General features: G+C 38.4%; 2 protein-coding genes across 2 annotated transcripts; both read left to right on the forward strand.

The window, feature by feature from the left end:
* The first annotated feature begins 1,357 nt into the window (after positions 1-1,357).
* On the forward strand, positions 1,358-2,043 carry LOC139938960 (echinoidin-like). Its single transcript, XM_071934645.1, has one exon. It carries the CDS (start codon positions 1,538-1,540, stop codon positions 2,036-2,038), a length of 501 nt encoding a protein of 166 aa, XP_071790746.1. The 5' UTR covers positions 1,358-1,537; the 3' UTR covers positions 2,039-2,043.
* Positions 2,044-4,730: 2,687 nt separating this feature from the next.
* On the forward strand, positions 4,731-9,903 carry LOC139938959 (alpha-N-acetylgalactosamine-specific lectin-like). Its single transcript, XM_071934644.1, has one exon. The coding sequence runs from the start codon at positions 4,746-4,748 to the stop codon at positions 5,244-5,246; it is 501 nt and encodes a 166-aa protein (XP_071790745.1). The 5' UTR covers positions 4,731-4,745; the 3' UTR covers positions 5,247-9,903.
* Positions 9,904-10,218: the final 315 nt, after the last annotated feature.

The raw sequence follows: 10,218 nt of genomic DNA on the forward strand, positions 1-10,218 counted from the left end.
AATGCTTGGGTGAGCACTGTTCACTTTGAAAAGGTATATATGGTGTGCAGTAATTATCCTTCCAATGTGAGAGGTAAGTCCTTTTGAGCTTACAAATGGGGTGGATATGATAAATTCATGAGCAATAGCGATCAGTTTTGGTTTGCTGGGTGAATTTTATGGTTTGTTAGACCTAAATTGTATGCATTAGTGAACAGGAATTGCTTTTTTATTTTATTTTTTTTGATGGGGGGGGGGGGGGAATCACCAACGGTATACCTTCCCCTTTAACCAGGCTGCCTTAAAGGAAGTTTACAGAATTGGTTTTGCCAGCAAAACATCCCAGGAGTTTTTAACCCCACCGCCACCCCGCAACCGTTCTCACTATCCCTATTTCATAACTCCCGGGAGTGCTATTTCCGAAGAATATGCACGGTCGTTTCACACTTACGATCAACGAACCCCAGGAAACGTGTCGAGGTTAACGAAATCTCAACACAGTGGACGCAAACGGTGGGGTAAGTTAAAGCCGCTTTTGTTTTCGCTAACTGCCCTTTCCAGGAAAAAAAAACGTTTTACCCCGGGGTTAACTCCCTTAACCCTACCCCCGAGCAGGGTAAACTTCCGGAATAAGTTATTTCCCAGGAAATTCCCGGGAGTTTTTTTGCAGTGTAAAAAGATCGACCAAAAGTTCCCGGAAATTCCCGGGAAATACCTGTAGTGTGAAAAGGACTTTTGAGTGGATTAACTGACGGCTTCTTTTTATAATTGACACAATTAAAAGGATACAAAATGGTATGGTTTTCACCACGTGTCCCCTTTGTCATCTTTTATGCTAGATGTTTTGTTCTTTTATATATAATAGAAAATCTTAATCCTTTGTCAGGATTTTGAGGAGTAAACTGCAAGGGCAACCTTAATGGTTTTCACGGCATTGGTTGGATCTGTCTCAAGTTTGCTCAATCTATATGACCATGGTTTGGATCCGTCAGTTTTCCACTACGGTTGATTTTGTATTAGTTATGTGTACTTTTTGTTCCCTTACTTTTTCTCTGTTACTAAACTTATTAAATTTAGTCTGACTGTAATGCAGTTTTTCTTATTGTAGAAACTAACCAAGTTGAACTGTTTTAACTCTCAGTTTCAATTCCACTCGGGTAAATCTAAAGTGGTTTTTCCCTTTGAATATGTGATGCTTATGAAATGTTCCCCTGTCTGGCCCCCGTTGGGGAAAAGGGAAATGAAGAAAAGAAGAAAGAAAGAAAAAATGTGTAGTAGAGGCATGTGACATGTAGCATGTGACCTGTATTGTGTGGGCTTATTTTTATATCCCACACAATTGAAATGTTCACATAGCATGCACGGAAGCCTGTAGAACTACTGCCGAAATGTACAATGACAAAATATAATATTACAGAACAGTTATTTACAGGCATGCGACTTTGTGTTAAAGAGATGTTCAAAAACTGAAAGCCTTTGAAAACAGTTAAAACCTTTAGCACCAATTATTTTCTCGTCATATTGCGCTCCTGCAAAACGGCTGATAACTATAACAAGTATGGCTGTCTTTCTCAGAGTTACGGTGATGGTCCTGGCTGTGATTGGGCTGACCAGTGCAGAATGTCCTCCGCTATGGACTCGCTTTCGTAACAACTGCTACCGTTTCATGGGTCATGAAATGTCGTGGACCGATGCCGAAAACCACTGCCGGCAGTTTTTTACCATCAGCGGACAGGCCCATCTTGCGTCCGTGCACAGCTCTGACGAAGTGGATTTCCTGATCCAGTATTCGGAATCTTCATTCATCTCTGCGTTGGGCAAACATGTATGGATTGGGTTTTCCGACCAGTCCAATGAAGGCACTTTCAGCTGGAGTGACGGCACAGCGTTCGACTACGAGGAATGGCTTCCTGGACAACCGGATGATTACGGCTCCGGGGAAGATTGCGGTGAAATCTGGTTTCGTATGGAGCATCAGACGGGTTTGAATGATCGCCCCTGCTCCGAGCCTCATTCACATGTCTGCAAGATGCCGATTGGTGTCATGTGTTGTTTCTGAGTACAGGCGAAGAAAGCCGATGAAAGCAAACATGGCTCCATAACATTTCATCCAGACAAATAAACAAAAAATCGCTTTCGTCGGCGACATAGCTGAATTCAGAATTGTACGAAGTTGATTTCGGCTAACTGCCAGAATTATTAATTAATCATCCCACATTCCACGTTCCGTATAGCATTGATCAACCTCGCCAAAGGCACTCAAAAGAATTACTCAGCAGAGCCACTCACAACAACAGTTACCCAACAGAGTAACTCACACCAGTTACTCCCCACAGAGTAAAGCCACTCACAAAAGTTACTCGCCAAAGTCATAACAACAGTGGCTCACCAGAATCACTCTTATTAGTTACTCGCTGTAGACACTCACAACAGTTACTCGCCAGAGTCATTCACAACAGTTACCCAACAGAATCACTCACAACAGTTATTCCCCGAGTAACTCACAAAAGTTACTAGTAGAATCCTATAAAGCCACTCTCAAAAGTGACTCGCCAAAGTCAATGAAAGCAGTTACTCGCCAGAGTCACAGACAACAGTTATTCGCCAGAGTCACTCACAACAGTTACTCGCCCGAGTAACTCACAAAAGTTACTAGTAGAATCACTCACGTCAGTTTATTCGCCAGAGTCAACCTAAAGATTTACTCGCCAGAGTTACCCGTAACAGTTACTCGCCAGATTTGAAAAATAACCTGTACCAACACTGTATAACATCACGGTGCAAAAGCAGTCAATCAATTTATGGTCTCCGTTTTGGGCTTTCGGATACTAACTTTAATGTTGTTAAACTTAGTTTGAATTTTAATGGAGTTGGTTAATTGGCTGTTTCAGAGATTTTAAAAGACATGCCTGAGGCTTGCATTACAAAATATGTATTTTAATTTCGCATATGGCTAATATTACTCAGACTTCAATGCTATATAACATACAGGGTACTGTCGGGAAAAACTACACACTTTTGAAATGGCTGCCAAAAATAAAAAATGACTCCGGGTTTGTTTGTATGAATAGCTTATGGATTCAACTCTCATTTTTTCATGACACAAAAAGTCCGAAAATAATATGCTTGGGTGCACTACTCACTTTTGTAAAGGTGTTGCTCAGGAATTATCCTTCCAATTTTGTGAGAAGTAAGTCCTTTGGAGCTTACAAATAGGGTGGATATGATAAACTCATGAGAAATTGCGATCAGTTTGGGTTTGCTGGATGAATTTTAAGGTTTATTAAACCAAATTTGTATGCATTAGTGAACAGGAATTGCATTGTTTTGTGTAGCCTTGTAACTTTCCCTGGTAGACTCAGCGTGTATTCATGGGAGTCAGGATGTTGCAATTTCCATGTTACAAGCTGTAATTCCATCTGTGACTTTGAATAAAAACCTTCACCCAACATTTCAGTTATTGTAAGATCATTAGAACATCTCATTGATTTACTAAGTAACCAGATGGGGATTTTGTAAATTAATATACGGTTTGTTGAAAAAAAAAAAAAAAAAGGGAATGTCACAGATGTTTACTAAGTATTCTTCAGGTTACCCATTGATCTGAAGAATAAGTAGCCGACATATTGGATTGAATTTGTAAGCTCGAAAGGACTTACCTCTCAGAAATTGGAAGGCTAATTCCTGCGCAGTCTAATTTTCATACCCTTTACAAAAGTGAGCAGCGCTCGCCTAAGCATGAATTATGTTCGGACTTGTTGGTGTCATATGAAAGTTGACTCCATAAGCTATCCATACATATAAATAAACCTCCCCCAGAGTATGAGGGACAACTCTTTTTCGACTGGCCTTCCACTCTGTAGATAGAAGTTTCAATCTTTTTGAGTGATTTCTCACTCTGTCCTGTGGAGTGAAACCCCTCTAAAAGAATGAAATAATCACCATGTGAGGGGGACAGCTCGAAATGTAAAGAGTGGTGTTTTTCACTCTTTTACATTTCGTGAGTAACTATTTACCCATTTGGATATGTGATATGCTTATCTAATTTTCCCTCGTTTGGGCCCCATTGTGGAAAAGGGAAAGGAAGAAAAGAAAAAAGAAAAGTTTGGTAGTGGAGGCGTTATTATTTTGTTCACAGTAGGCCTACCAGACTTTCGTGATGAGTGATCATGCTTTTATTCAATTTTGCATTTTGGTGTCATCTCAAATGGAATGTGACCTTTTATTGTGTGGGATATTTTTAGGTTTTTTGTTAGGAAAATGTGTTTACATGTTCACAGGCCCGTAAACCGGTTTTGGGAGGGGGGGGGGAGTTGATATTAATTGTATCCCACATAATAAAAGTCACATAGGTTATTTAAGAACCGCATACGCAGAACGTTAATTAACAAAGCCCGTTTACACAGCGCGAAAGCCTAGTAGAACTACTGCGAAAAAGTCCAATGATTTACAAGCATGCAACTTCGTGTTCAGCGAAAAGAGGAATGTCCTTGCACAGACTGACATTTTATTGTATTTTTGTTTTCAACGGCTCAGCCAAGAAACCCCAACATATGAAGAAATAAACGATCTGCTGAAAGTCTGATCAATTCCTCAAAGCGTTTATCTGATCACGTGGTGGCATTTGTTGTGGGCCTGGCATTGATCTGTCGATCAGATGTACAGGTATACAGTGGCTCAGTCCTGAAAACTGTTAAAACCTACGCGTCAATTATTTTCTCTTCATATTGTGCTCCTGCAAAACGGCTGATAACTAAAACAAGAGTATGGCTTTCTTTCTCCGAGTTACGGTGATGGTCCTGGCTGTGATTGGGCTGACCAGTGCAGATTGTCCACCGCTATGGACTCGCTTTCGTCACAACTGCTACCGTTTCATGGGTCAAGAAATGTCGTGGACCGATGCCGAAAACCACTGTCGGGAGTTCTTTACCATTAGCGGACAGGGCCATCTTGCATCGCACAGCTCTGACGAAGAAAATTTCGTGATCATGTATGTGAAATCTTCATTCATCTCTGCCGACGACAAACACGTTTGGATTGGGTTGACCGACCAATCCAATGAAGGAACTTTCATCTGGAGTGACGGCAGAGCGCTGGACTATAACGAAGGATGGAAACCAAGAGAACCGAATAATGCAGGCTCAGGTGAAGATTGTGTTGAAATTTGGTATGATTTGACTTATGGGCCGGTTAAGAACGATCGCCCCTGCTCAAATCTCTACTCACATGTCTGCAAGATGTCAATTGATGTCAATGGTTGTTTCTAAGTCACAGGCGAAGAAAACTGAAGCAAACAGGAGGGCTCCATAACATTTCATCCAGGTAAAAAAAAACGATTATTCGTCGGGGACTTGCTGAATTCAGAATATTGTATGGAGTTGATTTCAGCTGGCTGCCAGATTTCAAGTCACCCCACAAACTCCATGAGCCGTAGCATTAATCAACCTCGCCAAAGTCACTCACAGCAGTTACCCGACAGAGTAACATACAACAGTTACTCAGCAGAGTCACATACAACAATTACTCACCGGAGTCACTCACAACAATTACTCGCCGGAGTCACTCGCAACAATTACTCACCGGAGTCACTCACAACAATTACTCGCCGGAGTCACTCACAACAATTACTCACCGGAGTCACTCACAACAATTACTCAGAGTAAAGTCTATCAAAAAAGTGTATCGCCAAAATTTTACTCGCCAGAATCTCTCACAACTGTTACTCGATTGATTGATTCAATCACAACAAATACTCGCCAGAGTCACTCACAACAGAAACTCACCAGAGTCACCCACAACAGTTGATCCAACAATGTCATTCACAACATTTACTCGTAGAGTCACTCACAACAGTTACTCGCAGTTTTCTAGTTAAACTTAGAAAAGCTATGTGTTATGTATGAAAGTATTATGTATCGCTAACAATCTGGAACAGTTCTGCAGGAACAATAATCCGATAATTGGAAAAGACAATCCGAACAAACATTTCATGCAAACGATTGTCAGATTAAAATGTTTTGGAATCCCTTTCTAAAATCACATGACTGAGAAGTAAATCGTTTCTCAAAACAGTATACATCAATAGCTGCAGTGCTTCGTATCAAGTATGTTTTATGGTCAATCCTTTTTTGAGTAATTACCAAAGCTCCCTTTAAAGACACTGGACTCTATTGGTAATTGTCAAAGACCAGTCTTCCGACTTAATGTATCTCCACATATGCATAAAATTACAAACCTGTACAAATTTGAGCTCAATTGGTCGTCGAAGTTGCGAGATAATGATGAACGACAAAAACACCCTTGTCACACGAAGTACACTGCAAATCTCGTTGGTCAAAAATTTCCCAACTTTTTTGCCCAACGTTGGTTCAAATATCAACTGGCTACATAAGTGGGCATAATTTAACCAACAGTGGTTGGGCAATAACGTTTATCCAATAGTTGGGCAAACAGTTTGACAAAACATGTTGGTTAAAATGTTACCCAAAAATGTAGTCAGTTGATATTTGAACCAACGTTGGGCAACCGTGTTGGGCAAAGGTTGTTACCCAACACAAGTAGCAATGATTAAGAGTCAGTTCAGGTAAATAGTTGACATAGTTGCTCACGGTCAAAAAATGAATTTTTTTTATACTTTGTTGGTGGAAGGGCCTTGGGGTGCAAGTAAACAAAATTGCATTTTCAATTCTATATATAGCCCGTTGCCATGGTTACGGCTCATTTTGTTTTTTGGCCATTTTAGGCCGATTTTGGGGTCTGAAAAACTGGTTTTTAGCTCATATTTACAACTCCACCCCACCAAAACGCAATATTATTTCAAAAAACCTTTTATATCACTACAAAGTATCATCCTTGGCCTTCCTTGAGAAAAAAAATTATTGCTTTAAATATCACCCTTGTGCTATTTTTGCATCATGCATTAGAGTATGTTTTTAGAACTTGCAAAATCGAAATTTTTACCCTATTTTTGGACCCCAAAATGTCAACTTGCCAGGGGTCTCAGAAAATTTTCCTTTCGTCTGTCATTAGGGCCAACATTGGTCTTTCCATATCTGGTGTCAAAAACTTGGGCAATTGTATCCTGTTGGGCCAGTACTGCCTCAAAACTAGACTTTTTTCCCCAAAACATGAAAAATGACTTTTTAAGGGTCTTTTCACATAATATCGACATACGTGTCCATGGTAAAAGAAAAGGAATATTTTTCTTATACTTTGTGGATGGTAGGGACTTGGGGTGCAAATAAACAACATTAACATTTCAAATCATAATATAACACGTTGCCATGGTAACTGTTCATTTGTGTTTAGGCCACTTTGGGCCGATTTTGGGGTATGAAAAACTGTTTTTTGAGCTAATATTTACAACTCCACCCCACCAAAAAACAAAAATATTTCATAAAACCTTTTACATCACTACAAAGTATCATCCTTGGCTTTACTTGAGACAAAAAAAATATTGCTATAAAGTTCACCCTTGTTCTATTTTAAGAACGTGCATTACAGTATGTTTTTAGAGCTTGCAAAATCAACATTTTTACCATATTTTTTGCCCTCAAAATTCCATTTTTTTAGGGGTCTCAGAATATTTTCCTTTCGGTTTTGATCAGGGCCATAATTTGTCATTTAATTTCTGGTAAGAAAAGCTCGGGCAATTGTATCCTGATGTAACAGAACTGTCTCAAAAATAGACCCTTTTCCCCGAAAACATAGAGAAATGCATTTTGAAATATTTGCTTCATTTTGAATTTATAACAAGAAGAAGTAAGCAATAATTCCATCAACCTGGCAGCTTTTTATAAGCACTTTGTAGGTTTAGTGCATTACCAAACATTGATCAGGACTTGTTGATGACCTAAATCTTATAATTTGCCCCACCCCGGCCCTGGCCCAATCATATTTCTTGACATTGCATAAAATAAAATAACAGTTTTGTGAACAGCGCCTCTTTTTTGAAAGTCACATTTTTAAATTCCCCTTGCACATCAAGAAAGTTTGTACTGTCTTTAATGTTTTATTGGTTCTCGGAATATTTCCCTTTTTGTTTTGATTGGGCTATTATTATGGTTTGCTCGCTACTGAGGAGAAACACTTTGGTTTATTGTATCCTGTTGTGACACTTCTGCCTCAAAAATGGTAATTTTTCCAAAAACAATAAAAATGCATTTTGAAGTTATCCCTTAGTTTGAATTGATAAAAAACAAAAACGAGCATGCTTGTTAAAAAAATATGGCACTGTTTCCATGCTCTTTAAGCCACTGAGATCTTGTTTTGTCATAACTACTTTACCTAGTTGTACAGGTATGATTCACATTGCAAGAAGAGAAGTAGTGCGATGAGCAATCTTTACTGTTCTTGTCTTTACATGGCCTTATAATAGTCTTCTTGGTCCCCTGCCCGCTACCAAACTAAACATTTTCATCCCAATCAGAACAAAGAGGCTCTAAAAGTGAGCAAGTACTGTATCCAAAGTATAAATGGCCATTCACCTGCTTTGGCCTTCTGTAAGCAGTTCCCCCATCTATGGTGGGTTCCTTTCAATTGTACTGTTGCAAACAATAAAAGAGTTGGTTTATTTAACGTGATAAACAATTCAGCAGGTAATGTTTGACAATGTTTTTTGTTGATCGTTCTCAGATACATATATAATAATTATGAATTAGTAAGATAGTGAATGGAAATAATAATCAAACTAGCCTGAATAGACTTTTGTTACTGCAAATGCATCTTACTTATTTATGTTCAGCAGGTGCAAGTTTTTACAACTTCTTTCAATGTTGTTTCATTAAAGGAACACGTTGCCTTGGATCGGTCGAGTTGGTATTTGAAAAGCGTTTGTAAACGTTTATTAAAAAATGCATTATTATTAGAAAGATATTTTAAAAGTAGAATATAATGATCCACACAAGTATCACTCAAAAACCATGCATTTTAAAACAAACCGTTACAAACGCATTTCAAAGACCAACTTAACCGATCCCAGGCAACGTGTTCCTTTTAAATAATCTCTTACGCTCATCTTGCAAATCGTTAGTATCATTGTTTTTAATAAGATCTTGGCAAACTTTTCCAACACTTTTAAGCGGGCTTTTTAATTTCCCACGTTTGTGTTGGACATGATTGGATGCTCCAAACCATCTGCCGCAAGCACAGAAACTACATTGTTTATGATCTCTATCTCTAAGAAAAGTTTTACATTTGGTAGCAGGCAGGGACCAAGGAGAGTAGGCCCTGTATTAAAGACAACTTGTAAAGAATGCTCATCGCACTCTACTTGCAATGGGAATCATACCTGTATAATAGGTAAAGTAGCCAAATCAAGAACTCTCAGTGGCAAAGCATTGGTTATGGTTTGGTTGGATACCATTATGTTTAAATAAAAACTTTGTATTCAGTACTCAAAGGGCATGGAAACAATGCCAGATTTTTAACAAGCATGCATTGTTTTTGAAAAAATTACTATACTTAAGGCATGATCAGTCACAACAGGATACAATAAACACAGTGTTTCTACCCAGAAGACATGAAAACACCAATAACAACCGAATGGGAACACTTTCAAAAGAAGAGGCGCTATTCACAAAACATTGTTTTATGCAATGTCAAGAAATATGATTGGGGCTGGGCCGGGCAAATTCTAAAATTAAGGTCATCAACAGTTCCTGATAAATGTTGGGTAATCCACTAGTGCTAAGGAAAAGCTGCAAGATTGATGGAATTATTACTTTTTAATGTTAGAAATTCAGTATGAAGAAAAAACAATTCAAAATGCATTTTTCTGTTTGAGGAAAAAAGTCTATTTTTGAGACAGTACTGTTAACATCAGGATACACTTGCCAAGTTTTTCTTACCAGAAATAAAAAAGACAAATTTTGGCCCTGATCAAAACCGAAAGGAAAATATTCTGAGACCCCTGAAAATAATGAAATTTTGAGGGCAACAAATCTGGTAAAAATGTTGATTTTGCAAGTTCTAAAAACATACTCTAATGCACGTTCTAAAAATAGCACAAGAGTGAAATTTATAGCAATATTTTTTTGTCTCAAGTAAAGCCAAGGATGATACTTTGTAGTGATGTAAAAGGTTTTATGAAATATTTTTGTTTTTTGGTGGGGTGGATTTGTAAATATTAACTAAAAAAACAGTTTTTCATACCCCAAGATCGGCCTAAACTGGCCTAAACACACATGAACTGTTACCATGGCAACGTGTTATATTATGATTTGAAATGTAAATGTTATT

The sequence above is a fragment of the Asterias amurensis genome, chromosome 6 (genome assembly GCF_032118995.1).
Source record: "Asterias amurensis chromosome 6, ASM3211899v1".
NCBI lineage: Eukaryota > Metazoa > Echinodermata > Asteroidea > Forcipulatida > Asteriidae > Asterias > Asterias amurensis.